Raw genomic sequence first — 17,131 nt, forward strand, 5'->3', positions numbered from 1 at the left:
TGTATGTACCTGTCCTAATCGTGTTTTAACAGCTTGTGCAAAGCAATGAACTGTACCACTCCAAATCTCCTCTAACATGCTATTATGCACATTAATATACACACATGTCAGTGAGGAAAATTCACTCACACTTCAAGTACAGGGACTAACAGTGCTCCATGAAATGTTCCCATGTTCTTAACTAAATACTGCATCAGTGGATCAATAACCTGTACATATATCCATCAATCATAAGTTTATTCATAGTCACTCCTCACCTCCACAAGGTCAGCTTTGTGATCTTTTTGTACAATCTCCTTGATATGTGCATTAACGTCACTAGAAATCTGCATGGGATTAAATATGATTGGAGTCCCTTATTTACGTGACAAGCAAACGCTTATGAAACAAGGACGCTATTTAAACCTAGGCAGATAATCTAGGGATGTTTGGTACTGCTATTCAGCTAACAAACCATCACAACAATCACACTATACCTGTTCTCCTACACTGGATATCACTTGGTCATAAAGAAACTTTATGTCACGTTCTGCGTTATTGATTTTGTCAATTAGGTGCTCGGGAAACTTTTGTTCTGTGGCATCTGTTTCTGTTGTTGGTGAATAAATGTGAAGAATTTGAGGAATATTAGTGAATTCTTCTCGAACATACTCAATGTCATTGAGGCTGATACACAACTATTGAAAACAACTCACAAGTACATTAATTATTCAATGGTTGTAATTACTTGTTGAGTAACTATGAATTCACTACCAGTGGACTGATGAAACTCTTTACTCTTCAAGTGTTTGTGGCTCTCTTCTACATAAAATCTTGCAGCCATCGCAACACACTGTAAGGAAAAATTTACACGCATACTAAGTATATGTGCATATGTACCACTCTGCGTGGGCAGTTCAAAGGCACCGCCAGTGCTATAATTTGTATATTACACTGCTGCAGACCGCAGTGAGTGCATTATAACTTATAACGCACTGGTTGCGGTTTTGTAGACCACAACGAGTGCATTATAAGTTATAATGCACCGACCGCAGTGCAATATACAGATATTGCACTGGCTGCGGTTTTGTGCAGCATAGCACAAGTGCCGGTGGCGAAGACCACTACGACACCTCACCTAATAGGTGGAAAGACACTTCACAGATCACTCGAATTCTTTTATAACCTGACATGTAAAAGTCGATTGTGGGCCATAACGTCACCAATATGTATAATGTTTACAAGCAGCCAATGGCGATCGAAAAAGCCAACGCGGGTGGCAACAACTCTTGTCTACATTTATATAAACGTACTTATACACCTTACTAGTCTGGTGCCATCTTAGCCCAGATTATACTGTAGTCCACTTCGACAATGACTGAATATATTCTAAATAATACTAACCTTTACGTTCGATTGTGGTAACCAGTTTTGTCATGCCACCAGATTCGAGTTTAGCCAGTGTGAATAGTAAGAATTAGACTAGTATCGTTTAATAGTTAGGTTTTGTTTACTTAAACCGTCTATTTAGCTGCTTTTTTCGCTCGAGAGAATCACTATGGCGATTAGTCTGGTGCTTAGTCTATATGGCACGCTGGCATGCTGAGCACTACATGATGAGAGTCGAACAGCGAATGCAGGTTAGTGATATAACCCATAGCGTACTAGCTTTCAATATCTCAGGTGGCTGCAGTACTGCAGGGGGAACGTCATCGCAACGTCCGGCTTGGTTACCCACAATCAATGTTAGAAACCTGGCTTTTATAAGTGTTACAGCTGTCTTGTGAGACTCTCCCCACCTATTAGGTGAGTGGTACATAACAGTTATACAACGTGCACTCGTGCTCTGCCTGTATAAACGCACTTGCCTTCGGGCCTGACGGCCCTCAGGCTCGTGCGTTTATATCAGGCAGAGCACTCATGGCCGTTGTATAACTATATAATATACAACCTCCTTCGCCACTATTGAAAACTTGCATAACTCTACATTCATGCCAAAATGTCACATACAAGTAGATGAATACACAAGTAATGATTAAGTTATGTATTTGGTCTAGATGATCATGAGTAGCTTACCCAAACAAGCATTATATGTAAAAAGTGTTGCTTCACAATTAATACTCTATTGTATAAATGTCTCATCTACAAGCACATACACACATATTGTACAACAATGCTCTAGTAATACAATAATACTGTGAAGCATACAAAATATTTACTCACATCAACAACTTTCTCTAAATATTCCTCTGATAAATTGGGATAATTTAGGTTATTCCAAAATGCTGCAATCTAAACACATTAATTGTCAACACATAGTATAGTACCACAGTGCATAGTACAGTACCATGTTTCCTGTATAAAAACCTGTCTCGATTATGAGCCGGGAGGTTTCCAAGACCTCTGGAAAATAAACGCCTGGTCTCAAATAGAGACCTAGGCTATTACTTGAGTCTACTGTTAATGGCTTTAATTATTTTCCATTTTTGCTGTTGCTTCTTAATACTTGTGTTTAGAGATGAAGGTATTATGAGTAATCATGTGAGTAGTCCGGGCGAGTCCACATGCATGCAGATATGTATGATACAACTATTTTCCAATCATTTTAAGCCTTGACTACACTTGTTTATATAGTCAACGCAAAATATTACTGTTTTCTATGTTACTATTACCATCCAAATTCAATAAACACTGGGAGTCGGTCAGACCAACCCAAAATAAATGCCGGGCCTCAAATAAATGCACTATTCGTTTACGGGCTGGGTCAAAAATGCTGGAAAGGAAACAATTGGATGGGCTTTTATACGAGGAAATACGATAAGTATCTGTGTATAACATACAAAAACAAGATAAGCACAATGATACTTGCAGTATACATGGAATACATACAACCAGTCACTACCATACAAAGTGCACTAACCCTTTTAAAGCAGGCAGCAGCACTCAGGGCAGACTGAGAGAACTTGACATTTTCAGTGACAGTAACAACCTGTAAAATGATGATACATACTGTACCAGTTTATGTCCAGACAGGTGCGTATCTATACCATAATGCATTCAAATAAATGCCAGTCGCAATTATAAGCCAGGGGGTTTCTAGCATATTTGGAAAATACAGTAATTGCCCGGCCTCAAATATTGTAGGTCCGGAATGCTGCTGTTCTTTCAAATTTATTCACAAGCCTTCTGAGGGACAAAGGTGCTACAAGTAATCACCTGAGTAGCTCGTGTGAGTCCGTGTGCATGCAAATACATATGTACATTCTTCTTCTTGGTCAATGTCCTCATTGTTGGGAAATTCTTCACTTTCTGTATCTTGGCAGCCAATGTCCTTGTTGTTGGAAGATTCTAACTCTTCATTCAACTCTTCCTGATTTTATTGCTGCATATTTTCAGCACTGGCTCCTTCACTTGTTGCATCATAACTTTAATGTACAGCTGTTGCACTAGCAGAAATTCGTCGTCTCTTCATCATGCATTGCCTCCTTCGAAATCTCTCCATGTCTCTTTCAACCGCCTTTTGACTGGGTTCTTTACGTGGCTAAATAAGCTAGGAACATAGTTGGGTGCCAAAGGATTTTTGCTCCTTATGCCTGACACAAAATGTTTACTGCAAATGACGGTGTATTGGTCGGGTATCCAATTCTCTCTTTTCACAGCGGCAATCCACTTATTCCTCAATGCTTTGTCCGCTGGGAAGTTGTAAAATGAAAGTTTACCACCTTTTCGCTTTGAAATGAACGTACTTTTGCATCCAACGGCACAACAACTCTTAACCATAGCTCTGCTATTTTCTACTCAAAATGACATCCGTGCGCGTGTATGTGAGTTAATGATACGTAAAAGTGATTCGGTCACGCCCCCTGCATAACCTCTATTTATTTTGGATAAGTCCAAGTAATGCTCAGCATTTAATTGGAATTCAGGTCTTGGTAGAATGCTACTATTGTAATGGTGAGCATAGAGAACCTTTATACAGTGTGTAGACTATATGAACAAGTGTGGTGAAAGATATAAAAGATCAGCAAATAGTTGTGTGATAAAGAATGTGAAGACACTGTCAGTGACAGAGTAGTAACCATAGAAGGAGAATCACAGAATGAAGGCTTGCTTGAACTTATTCGAGGACTTGGGAAAACAAATCAATTACTTTTTAAAACAGTTTCAGAGTTGTCAGAAACAAGGAAGCTACTAGCAGAAACTCTGCAGCAAGACGGAAACTGAGCAACAACTTTCACAAACTAAGGAAGAATTATCAGAGGTGAAGGATGAGCTTGTGGGATATTGACTAATCGTACATCATATGACTGTACTTGTATGGTAGCTATTACCACCTGTCTGTACAAATAGCGTGTCAATATACATCATGATCAGTTATCTAGGCTAACCAACTACCACCTGGGTCGTCATGGCACTGCGAGCATAAATGACCTTGGCTGCTGCGGAGGAAGAGTGCTCGTATCAGACGGAGCACTTGTGTATCAGACACCAGGCAACAGCGTGCGTCCGACCACAGGGTGTACGGTAGACTTCACCAAGCAAGAGCTATCCAGTTTCTTCATACCCTCCTATCACAGGATACACAGGGATAACCAAGTGTCACGTAAACAACTTAGGCGTGACTCAAGCACACTGTACAGCCTCGACGATAGCCTACGTGCCTACTGATGAGTCCCACGAGAGAAGGACAGAAATAACTCCTGATCATGCAACGAAGTAAAGGAATAGGACATCGATAATAGAGCCCCCACCTACCAGAATGACAGCCAAGAGAGCTATTCTACACAACGTCACGTCCCTTACAACAGTCAATGGGCTAGCGGCAACCAGGCACAACATTCTCAGCAAGCAGGATCGCCAGGGACGCCAGAATCGCCACCAGTTTGTCAATTTTGAAGACCTTGTAAGGCCTATCCTTCCAATTGAGATCAACCTTATCACTTACCTTTCCACCCCGCCATGGGGGAGGAGGAGGATGAACAGGAAACTTGAGGGGGAGATGTAGGATATTGACTAATCGTACATCATGTCACTGTACTTGTATGTTAGCTATTACCACCTGTCTGTACAAATACTGTGTCAATATACATCATGATCAGTTATCTAGGCTAACCAACTACCACCTGGGTCGTCACCGGCCCAGGTTCCTATAGAGCTATTATGTTTACAGAAGAAGCATGATAAGTTAAACTCAGAAAATGTTAAGCTACGTAGCAGAGTAGTCAGTGAGAGTTCTTTAAGTGATGATGACAAGGTGGTGAAGTATTATTATACTGGCCTACCATCATATGAAATGCTTAAATTCATATTTGATTTTGTTACGATTGGCCTGCCACACGGATTCTTTACCAGTTCTTGCAGCCCCTTTGAGCAGTTCCTTATAATATTGATGAAGCTTCGTCTTAACCTTGGGGACCAAGACTTAGCGCACAGATTTGGAACACACCAATCCACTGTATCTTGCTACTTCAATAAGTGGCTTGATGTTCTGCACCAAAAATTATCTGTCTTTGTATGCTGGCCTGAACGAGACCAATGAAGACAATGCCAATGGAGTTTGGAACAATTTTAGAAAGTGTGTAATCGTTATTGCCTGTTTTGAGGTCTTCATTGAATGGCCGACGTCACTAATGGCCAGAGCTCAGACTTAGTTTAATTATAAAAAACAATACAGTGAAGTTTTTGATTGGCATTACACCTCAAGGATCTATTGCCTTTATATCAAGAGGTTGGGGTAGTATCAAGAGGTTGGGGTAGTTGGTATCAGATGTGCACTTAACAGAAAACTGTGGCTTGCTTAAGGAAACTTTTACCTGGCGATGCAGTTTTAGCTGATTAATGTTTTAATATTCATGAGGCTGCTGGGATTTACTGTGCAGAGGTTAAACTCCCACCCTATACTAGAAGAAACAGTTGAGTAAAATGGAGATTGATGCTTCACGCCAGCATCAACCTAAAGTAGTACAAAGAAAACTTTTTGAATGTTCTTGTGGACGGATCTTCCATCGTCAAGGTGATCTTACATGGCATATGAAGTATTGCAAGGAGCATACTCTGTCCAGGACAAGCTATCATCAGTTGATGGGCTTACAAGGTTACAAGGTTACCTTCTATAAAATCCCAGACTTTTATTTCTTCTCAGTTTTTTGACCTGACCTGTAAACTAATAAAGCATTTATTTGTGACTGGGTATAGAGGTTATGCAGGGGGTGTGACCGCATCACGTTTACACATCAACTCACATACACGTGGGTGCCATTTTGAGTAGAAATGTTTCTTGTGAAGTACACAGGTGGTCGACGTTTGAGTACTCTAACTATTTCTGTGAGCTTAAAGACAAAGAGAAGAAGAGATATGAGGATAAAATGAAGATAGTGAGTTGTGCTACAGATCCTTACCGCTACTTAGAGAGTAAAAATGATATTGCTGGAACTGTTGAATGGACTGAATGGCCTGATGTGATGTATCCAGATGTGTACAACTATCTCGTTCTTACTGTCAGTTTGTACACTGGAGAACAAATGAAAGTTTATAAAAGTTTAACTTTTGGTAAATGGCTGGGTTAACAGTATTGCAGTTTTAGCCACAAGCAGTGGAAGACAGAAAAATTATTTGTTCTTGTCTGCTGTTAAGCATTCCCAAAGTCTATCATTGATGCCACTTAATAGTCTGGGTAGCTACTAAAGAGAATGGAGAAGTATTATGTGGCCATTGTACATGCATGGCTGGGCTAGGAGAGGCTTGTTCTCATAAAGCTGCTGTGCTCTTTGCTGCCCAGACCAATACTCTCACTAAGTGTCAGTTTAGCTCAACATCTTTACCATGTTCGTGGCTACCACCAACCTTTCAAAGTGTAAAATTTGATGAAATATGTAACATTGATTTTGCAACTCCTCAACACAAACGGAAATCAGATAATGAACATAGTGGGGAATGGAGTGGTAAATCTAAGAAACGCAGGGTTGAAATACCTAAGTCAACTGAAGAAGACATCAGAGACCACCATCTACAGTTATCAAGAATGAAAGGAAAACCAATTTTGTTGTCATTTGTGTCAGAATTAAACGATTCCTACATACCAAAGTATGTTAGTGGTGCCCTACCTAACCAATTAACCTACCTCTATGACAAAAGTACTTTATCACTGTCATTCCCAGACGTCTTAAACAAGTGCAAGGAAGTATATAACAGTATTTCACTATCTGTTCAGCCAGTTTCCAAGGTTGAAGAGGAGACACGGCAACAGTCAAACAGCAGGGTGTGGTTTGAACAATGATCAGGGCAAGGCACAGCCTCGAAGCTACACAGTGTGTTACACACAGAAGTATCTAATCCCTTGTTTCACTAATTAAATCAATCTGCTACCTACAAAAGGTCAATTTTTACTCAGAGGCTTGTGCATATGATGTGAACATGAGGATGAAGCTAGGTCAATTTATGCTGAGATAATGAAGGTAAACCACTCCTCGTTTACTTTAAAAGCTTCTGGTTTGCTATTGGATCCTACAAGTCCTTTTGTGGGAACTTCTCCAGATGGTATTGTGCAGTGTGATTGTTGTAATGGGTATGGAGTGCTTGAAATAAAGAGTCCTTATTCATGCAAGGACAAAACATTTGAGAACAGAGCTGATCAACATTCTTTCTTTTTGGAGGAAGATGACAGTGGAAATCTTTGTTTGAAAGAGAGCCATCCATTTTATTGTCAAGTTCAGCTTCAAATGAAGTTATATGGTGCCAACTACTGTGATTTTGTGGCATGGAGGCAAGATGAGATGTTTATTCAAAGGGTTCCCTTTAATCATTTATTACTGAAGCACTTGATAAAATTCCACCTTTGTTAAACTATGTATTTTACCAGAACTAGTTGGTAAATGGTTCACACAGCCAGCAGAACCACCAGTCGATTCTTTAAATGAAGTGGTCTCAGAGGTGGCAAGTGACTCTTTAGATGGTCCCTCTAATTCTCTTCAAGCCGATGTTGTCAATACAGTGACTGTTTCAAGTGATGTTACCAGCACTCAAGATAGTTTGCAAATTCTTGATGATGGAGTCTGAAGAAGGCACTCTTTAGAGTTATTGCAAGCAAAATTTACCAGAAGAACTGGTTGGTTGTGATAACCCTAGTTGTGAAATAAAATGGTTTCATTTGTCATGTCTGCAACTGACGATGAGTCAATTACACAAAAGGTAAATGGTATTGTCCAGATTGTCACAAAGAAAGATACCAATCAAGTGTAAAGGAAAGGGCAAAGCAAAACAGAATAAGTGAATTGTGTTTCTGGTATTTTGAAGTTACTAGTAATTGTATACATGTACTTTATAAAGTTAATTTCAATTATTTAATCCAGTGGTACAACAGAATCACAATGATTACACAGTGCACAAGCTATAATAATTATTTTATCTGCAGGAGAAATGTCTGATTCACTTTCGCTGCCTGATTCACTCTCACACATGATCAAATTGATTGGTATTATAGACTGAAGGATTGTATATTTTTGTCTCACCATACCGGTGACTTGTTCAACATGAATTCAAACACTTGGCCATCGTAAAATCTTAAATGTCGAGTTAAATCACCCTGACGATGGAAGGAACGGCCACACCCACATTCAAAGTTTTTCACAGTACATTGCACACCAGGGTGTTGGCTATCCACAACTTCTCTAGTATATAACTGGAACCATTTATTTCTGTTAAGTGTTAAATCATACCAGCTGTTCAACGGAATATTGAATAATCTCTACAGTGGCGAAGATCGTAAATACCACTAAGTTTCCAGCATACTCTCTGGTGCTTAAGGTTACCATCATGGCTCGCAACACCAAGATGGGTCAGCTGCACACCCAATCTGGTCTGCACACACGGTCCAAGCATACAGGGGGATTCAGCATAGTCAGCAATTATCCACGACAAAACGGTCACTTGGCACTGTTATAGAAGGTACAGTACATACAAACACATACATACATAGTAAAGCAAAGCCTACGGCAGCCATGCAAAACACAGCTACTGCTGCCCAGTGAAGCAGCACGAGGATGCCTGTACACGACTCAGGCGCTTGAGTCTTGTGCAGGCAAATCATTCTGGACCGGGGCTAGTAACCAGCAGTTTAGCTGTGTTTGGGACCTACTAGAGGTGGTCTTATTAAAGAGGTGGGCACTATGTAAGGTTTATGTACATATCACACAGATACACATGTAGTGAAGTACAGGGTATGTCTAGATTATAGCTTTATGTGTAGAAATTTCTTACTTCATCAAGTGCAGTAACTGCCCTCTTGACTTCTAAATTGCATTTGCTGGCAGCTACATCAATCCAATCACCAACCAAATTTTTAAACCACTCATGGTACTCATTGATAACTAGAGCTTTCTTATTCCTGATCAATAGACATAATCATATGTAAGTATGGATCATGGCAATGAAGGCATTTATACCTATAACTACGTATACTGGTACATACATTCTTTCACTTCACAAGTACAAATTCGAGTAGGGGTTATAGAAATAAAAAAAAGTTATGAATGAAACAAGGAAGGTTATCTAACCTGCAGCGATGTATAGTAAACACTTAATCCTTGCTTTAGTACATAATCAAAAGTATAACCATGACTGAGGTAGGAATTAAATGTCTACTAGCATAGCTGCAGGTACAGGCAACCTCCTTTGTTTCGTTACCATTTATTTCTATGACCTCTAGATCTACTCAAATTAAAGATTCCTTGTACTTCTTTGTTGGTTTTTGTTATATATTATACAATGGGCACGAGTGCGTTTATACAGGCAGTGTCCAGAACTAGTAACTAACATTATTGTAGTATGATGTAATGTATTGTGTATCACGTGCATGTATGTGCTGGTTAGTGCGCTTCATTAGTAGTGTGAACATGTCTCGGAACACGTGTAGTTGAAGTAGTCCGCTGTTGTCAAGATCGTCCATTCAAATAGCTTCGAACCTCCCTTGTACTTCTAACTAACTATCACAGGCAGAGCACAAGTGCACATTGTATAACTGTTATGTACCACTCACCTAATAGGTGGAAAGATCAAATGCTGCAGCTACATTTCTTTTATAAGGTAGAATGCTGATATTGATTGTGGCGCTCTAAAACTAACGACATTATTACGTATCAAGCATGGCCTTGACCATACAATCACATGGCAATGCCACAATCAATTGTTATGGTGAGTATCAATTAGAATAATATTATTATAGAAAGCGATTTGTTAAGGTGGAAGCTTCGATCAAACTAGTAAGGTATGTAACTACGTTTATACATATGTAAATAGAGTTTTACCTGCCATGTTTGCCTCTTTGATTGCCATTGGCTGCTTTTAGATCGCATGTATAACGTAGTAGTGACGTTCCCTGTATGGCCCCACAATCGAATTTCGCATGTTAGGCTATATAAGAATTCGAGTAAACAGTGTAGTGCCTTTCCACCTATTAGGTGAGGTGTCGTAGCGACCTTAGCTACTGGCTCTTGTGCAATGTAGCACAAAACCACAGCCAGTGCAATATAAATATATTGCACTGCGGCTAGTGCATTGTAAGTTATAATGCACTAGCTGTGGTTAGTGCAGTAGTGCCATATACGAATTATAGCACTCATGGCGCCTTTGAACTGCCCACGCAGAGTGGTACATAACATAATTATGACTGGTGAACCACCGTAGCACATCAATGATACTAAACATACATAAAACAAATTTTGCATCTGAATGCATGCCCAGCTACAAAGTGCAGTGGCCATTCCACTTCGTTTTCATGTTCCAATATTGTGCCAAAAAAGAACAGTACAAGAAACACCTCTGCAATACTTTAATCCAGTCACTACGGTAATTACAAACAGTACACTGTAAATGTGAAGGAAGCCATTACACACTACCCATTAATCAAAACCTTTGTGGTAGTTGCATGTACTTCGTATCTGGCCATAAGTAAACAGTTGTGTTTTGGACCCAACCAACACAATAATTTTAAGGGATGTTTTGGCTTGATTGTACCCAGCAGTACTGCCAAGATGCAGTGATGGTATGGATTGGTTTCTGATTTACTTTTGGCCACAAAATGTAAACTAGTGTGATCCATACATTATGTTCTACTAAACGAAACTTTAATATCACTATTAAAATGGAGGGTACATAATACCCCTAAGCTTAAAAAAATGTCATACAATAATATAAATGAGAGACAAATACAGTACATACATCAAAGTATGAAACATTACTTGGAGGGGATGGTCATTGCAAGCTTCAAAATGTCACTGAGGTGAAGGTAGAGCTGATAGGTTGGGATACCTCCTTTGCTAGTACAATTGGTAGTGTAATCTTGAACATACGCTGAAACCTATGTAAGTCAAAATGTATTTACAACATGTACGAACACGTTAGTTCTATATTGCTGAATAGAGATGTGCTGATTCAACATTTCTGAATTATTCAGATTTCTAACATACTGTACTGTAATTACATGTATTACTGATCTACTGACATTATACTGATCTGACATCAACTATATCAACATGTATGATGACTGATCTGCTACAGGTAACTCATACGATTTTACTGTCTCAAACGGCAATTGTAAGCTCAATGTATTGCTACTGGAGTCAGTCCCAATTGTGGTGTGGCCTCATTTACACAGCACAGACAATAACGCACCCACAAATATTTTAATGTGATCTCATACCAAGACCTAGGGTAAGTAGAATTTAGGAAAATGGGCAGGAACAGGAACGACTAACGGAAAATACCTGATAAAGGTCATCGTGTCAATACACAGGTTGAATTTCACAGCATGACTGGTTTATTGTAGTTAATCTTCGAACCACCCCAGCTTGACACATACTGCAGTTGCCCCATACTGGCTTTTACCCCGAGGTTGTAGGTATAATATAACTTCCCACATCTATATACAGGAAGTGTCAGTTAATTAGAATACTTTGTAAACCTCTTCATGTTTAACAATTGAATCTTTTAAAATGTTTATGGTTTCAAAAAAGTAAGCAACTTTCAGTTTTGGTGACTTAGCTAGTCTATATACTTAATCTATGCCAGCTACAAATAGTCCATCAATTCACAGGCTTTCAATGCAAATCCCTGGTGGGTAGTTAACAAAGCATTCTCGACTGCTCTATTAGAGTAATGCAGGTGACTACTCTATTAGAGTGTTTCAATCATTTTAGCAGAAGGATCAAGAATTGTGCTGTAAACCTATATATTATACATTATCAGAGAGATTGGAATCAGATTGGTGTTTACATGTATATACAAAGACTGGTCGTACCAATTATACTTAAATTGTGCAAATCCGCTGCCAATCCGATACCAGATTGGTAGATCGGTACATCTCTATTGCTGAACATATATTTGTGTGTAATTTGAACCTTCCTGGTTTACATTGCATTACAACTTTTTGGTCACAAAAAATACTTAAAGGTACCAGTAAATTGCTAGCATACTCTATATAATGCTAACCTGCTCATCTACCACTTTAAACAGTAATGTGTAGTAGTCAATACCAATTCTGAAATAAACAAATATTTATGAATAAAAATCCAGAATAAAAATTAACCAATATATACATATTACTCTCTCACTCTTCATAAAAAGGATGATTTCTACCACAAGTAAGCATTACACAGGAAAACAGCTATGGACAGCACTCCATACAAATTAATTTTAAGTCTAATGACTCACTCTTCATAAATAACTTGAACACCCTTAGCATTATTCAGGCATTGAATAATGTGGTCAGTCACCTCAAGAAAGCAAAGCAATCGTTTCTTATCACCCTAGAGAAAATTATGTCAGTTAGTACAACCCAATACATAAATGTGCATAAGTACCTTATCTGGTTCTTGTAGCCTATCAGCTGCAACTAATGTGCTGGCCGAAACAATTGTGCCAAACCACTGCATGCAAGCTTTCTATATAATCAAAACAAAAGGCATTTACACAAGCCTAAAAAACTAGTACATATTACACACAATGCACACACAACAGTGATTGATGTAGATGTTTATTTGACACAACACACTTGTTTGGTTGAAGAATGGCATTTCATTTAATACATCCACACATAATATTATGTATGTGTAAGAGATAGTACACAATCATCCTGCACACCTGACATGACACAAGCACAGTAGCATGCATACTCTTCCTGGAGTCTTCTAGTCGCTCCACATGTGGTGCAATAGTGTACATCTCCTTAAACAGTCTATGAAAAAAAAACCAACAAGGATCACAGTGATGGCATACATGTATTACAACTTTATTGGTAACTCAATCCATAAAACATGTACACTCAACCCATATTATCTACACGTACATTAATAGATAACTATATTACTGTACTCATGAGTCATGATAAAACACAGTTGCAATACACACAAATCTACTTATGACGTACTGCACATTCACATCCAGATAGCTTATCCCATTTTCGGTGCCAAAATTAAACAGGTGATTATGACTACTCAGTGATCCAAGTAAAGTGACATCCAACTTATTTAAACAACTGAATATAATTTGAACCTAAAATAGAAATACGTATGACATATATGAGAAGCTGCAAACATGACATGTGGCAAACATGACATGTGGCAAACATACATACATATCTATGTGTGTGTGTGTGTGTGTGTGTGTGTGTGCGTGCGTGTGTGTGTGTGTGTGTATGTGTGTGTGTGTGTGTGTGTGTGTGTGTGTGTGTGTGTGTGTGTGTGTTGTGTCTGTCTGTCTGTGTCTGTGTATGTGCATGTGCCTGTGTGTGTATGTGTGTCTGTGTGTAGGTATGTATATATGTAAGTACGTATGTATGTACACATGTGTAGCGTGGACTCTATAACAAAAGTACAAAGAAAAATTAGGAATTTTAGGTTCGATTAGGTATCATAGCCAAAAAAAGTAAGGAGATTGCCTACACCTACAGATACATATACTAGTAATTCAGTTATGGGTAGCCTATAGTCTAAATTAGTGATTAAATGTCCACTAGTATATCTGCAGGTGTAGGCGACCTCATTACTATGATCCCTAATCAAATTCAATCATCAATCATAACTCAATAATAGCTAAGGCTACAGGCTTGATTTTTTTCACTGTTAGCCATCACTTTAGCCCGACAGGTGCCTTTCGGAATACCGCAGTACATACACTGCACACATCATGGATTTACCTTTGTCCTCCTTTGTGTTCCATGTCTCTTCGCTGACAGTGCAAGCTGTCAATTCAAGCATGTGATGGTTTCCCTATGTTAGTAATGAAAATCTTCTGTATGACTGGATTGATTGCAAAGGTGCTTCTTGTAACGTTCCTTATTTGTAATGCTGTATAATGGGCTGAACATAGCTGAAAACAAAGTGTAATGGCTATTTGACTTTTTGATAGTTAGGACGCGTGTTCAGACGAAAACATTTCTGAAGGAATTAGGCAGTTAGTCAGCAGAAAATTCCACTCAATAACATTTCATAGCAGCTTATTGGAAGCGCATCAGGTTGTATTGAAGACGCTTTTGGGCTTGGTTATACCTAACCAATACTGCCAAGAGGCACCATGAACGGCTGGCTTCTGATCAATATTTTAGTGAGAGTTGCAAACCTCTGTGATTCCTAATATATGGTACGATAAAATAGCAAATTATTCGTCAATTCAAAAAAAAGTATAGCTAAACAATGAACCCAAATAACTTTGCTTACCCATTCAGGATAAGATTTTGCCTCTTTTTCAATTTTTGCACGTGACCCAGTAGGACTGGCAGGCAGTTGGTCCTGGTGTAGACTAATTGTTCTCACTACTCCAAAGTAGCCAATAATGGACAAGTTAACATGTTTGTCATATAATTGTAGTAGTGGAAACAGACTGCAATAAAAATTGCATTCAATTATAAAGAGGTACTTACACATCCCATAATAGCACTTCTACATACTAACAGTACATATCATGCATATATATTTTTAAAGAATGACACATGTAGGGATAAGAAGTGTACTGACTATAGTTAACATGTCTAAAAGGCACATGCATACACATACCCACGTTGGTTCTTTCATTGATAAACATGATTTAGAAGTGCATGGTTGAGCAATTACTAGAATTGTTGCACTCGTGATACCAGGAATCATTTGCAGAAGAAGAGTTTGCGAATTTCACGATTTTAGAGAATGTTATCTTGTATACATTTCCCCATCATAATCACGTCTATTACAAAAAATCTTTTTTGAAATGCTCCCTGAAAAACCTTTAAAACTTTCTCATTCCTTTATTTGCACAGAATTTCCAACCAGCTTAGTTCAGCATTTACACGGTGAGAGGGAATAATTATATTGAGTTTGTAGTAGTGTTTGAATCGCACAATGATCGTGTGGGGAGTGAGCATGATTGTAGCCGGCTTCCACAAGAGGCTAAGTCTTTGCATCCTGCTTAACTACTACGCACGGCCACACACAATGTAACGTGATTCAAACAGAGATGCAAACATCAGCAAGTGGCTGTGAAAAGAAATGTTACTCAAGCCAGGGAGAGAAATGGGACAAATATTTCAGCCAATTTACCACAGTGTGCCTATCACCTGCTCAGTATCGTAAATTTTACCCACTTCCCTGCTGCATATCGTCCATTAATCCAACACTTTACAGTCATTACAGTCAACAAGTCTAATGATTTAACAATCAAGTGTGCTGACAGGTTGTAAACATGTGTCCAATTCCTAAATTGCTTCACTCAACAAATCACAAACAATATCTCACAAAAGAGAAAAGGATAGACCACTTAGGAATATTTTTTCTGCAAAGTATTCCCAATATACAGTATTCTATACACAAACACACACACACACACACACACACACACACACACACACACACACACACACACACACACACACACACACACACACACACACACACACACACACACACACACACACACACATATAAATATACCTGGGATACTACAATACAGTGCATAACTACATGTACATTAAATGTGCACAGTTGTGTGCTTTAACTTTGAATACTAGGCATGTAGCACATGGTAGTAAAAGAACTACTGTACAATACACTTTCCAAGTAGACAAATACAGTGAATTTTTGAGTACTAATTCAATCTCAGTGCTACTCAGGTAGTGAAATAAAGGAATCCTATTCGGTTCAGGACATTACTCTAATAATACCCACACTTTTTCTAATAGACTACACACCAGATACTAAGACACTTCTACAATTGCATAACCCTGCATTATAATTATTCAGATCATTATGATTGCGATAATGAAATATATTTACTGCATTTTGGAGAACTATGAACATTTGAATGCCAAACGTAGTTTATATAACACAGACCAAAGAGCAACTTCACTTAACACTGTAGTACTCACACTGAGGCTTGTTGTAATGGAGTGATCCCATTCATACCAGCATTAAGTGATAACAGTTTATAACCAAGTGGAGTAATCTTTGTGTTCCATCGAGCAACATAACTCCCACTCTACAGAAATAGTCGTTCAATATATGTATAGCTTGTAAAAGTACGTATGAAAAATGGTGCACTCTACACTTGTGATATTTACCCAAAGCTGAGTTAAATAGAATCACATATATGCACAACACCAACAAATAACACCACGATTCTACACCTCCAAGAGTCTACTACCCATTTAGTAAAAATCCCAAATATGTACATGGCAACCTGAGCAAATCAGAAATACTTGAAATTTTCACCTAATGGTGATTGGAATAGACAAGTTCACTAAACACAGTAGATCCCCAAAATTACACACACCACACTCATACCATGTGTGATTCAAAATCCAGTACAGTTGCAGTAAGCAAACTATGATCCTTCAACACTTTAGCTACATCCACTGGAGGCTAAACGTATAGTCATATATGAATTAACAAATCAACATTTACAAAAATTAACATACTCTCTAAAAGCACATACCATTTCTGCAATTAAGTTCACTCTTATTGTGACTTCTCCAAGTGGTTTGTTCTTGTTGCGAGTATACAGTGTTAACGTGTTTTCTCTTTCAGTCAAACTAATATCCTGGGGAAAAAGAACACATTGTAACTACCAATCACCATAAAATACAGCTAAGGATTTCATTTAGCTATGAGCATGCATGTACTAGGCTGTTTCA

At 38.5% G+C, this 17,131-nt stretch overlaps 1 protein-coding gene across 1 annotated transcript in view; it reads right to left on the reverse strand.

The window, feature by feature from the left end:
* The window catches only part of LOC136250800 (BAI1-associated protein 3-like), a 39,835-nt gene that overhangs the window by 8,173 nt on the left and 14,531 nt on the right, over positions 1–17,131 (reverse strand). Inside the window, exons 12-29 of the mRNA XM_066043099.1 lie at positions 16,933–17,037; positions 16,782–16,859; positions 16,367–16,476; positions 14,688–14,850; positions 13,400–13,524; positions 13,114–13,207; positions 12,834–12,914; positions 12,685–12,779; positions 12,463–12,511; positions 11,214–11,332; positions 9,235–9,361; positions 2,900–2,968; positions 2,203–2,271; positions 728–832; positions 477–677; positions 258–326; positions 130–209; positions 10–79 (exon numbers count right to left, since the gene is read on the reverse strand). Of these exons, the coding sequence (XP_065899171.1) occupies positions 10–79; positions 130–209; positions 258–326; positions 477–677; positions 728–832; positions 2,203–2,271; positions 2,900–2,968; positions 9,235–9,361; positions 11,214–11,332; positions 12,463–12,511; positions 12,685–12,779; positions 12,834–12,914; positions 13,114–13,207; positions 13,400–13,524; positions 14,688–14,850; positions 16,367–16,476; positions 16,782–16,859; positions 16,933–17,037 (1,809 nt within the window). The remainder of the gene's footprint in view (positions 1–9; positions 80–129; positions 210–257; positions 327–476; positions 678–727; positions 833–2,202; positions 2,272–2,899; positions 2,969–9,234; positions 9,362–11,213; positions 11,333–12,462; positions 12,512–12,684; positions 12,780–12,833; positions 12,915–13,113; positions 13,208–13,399; positions 13,525–14,687; positions 14,851–16,366; positions 16,477–16,781; positions 16,860–16,932; positions 17,038–17,131) is intronic.

The sequence above is a fragment of the Dysidea avara genome, chromosome 3 (assembly GCF_963678975.1).
Source record: "Dysidea avara chromosome 3, odDysAvar1.4, whole genome shotgun sequence".
NCBI lineage: Eukaryota > Metazoa > Porifera > Demospongiae > Dictyoceratida > Dysideidae > Dysidea > Dysidea avara.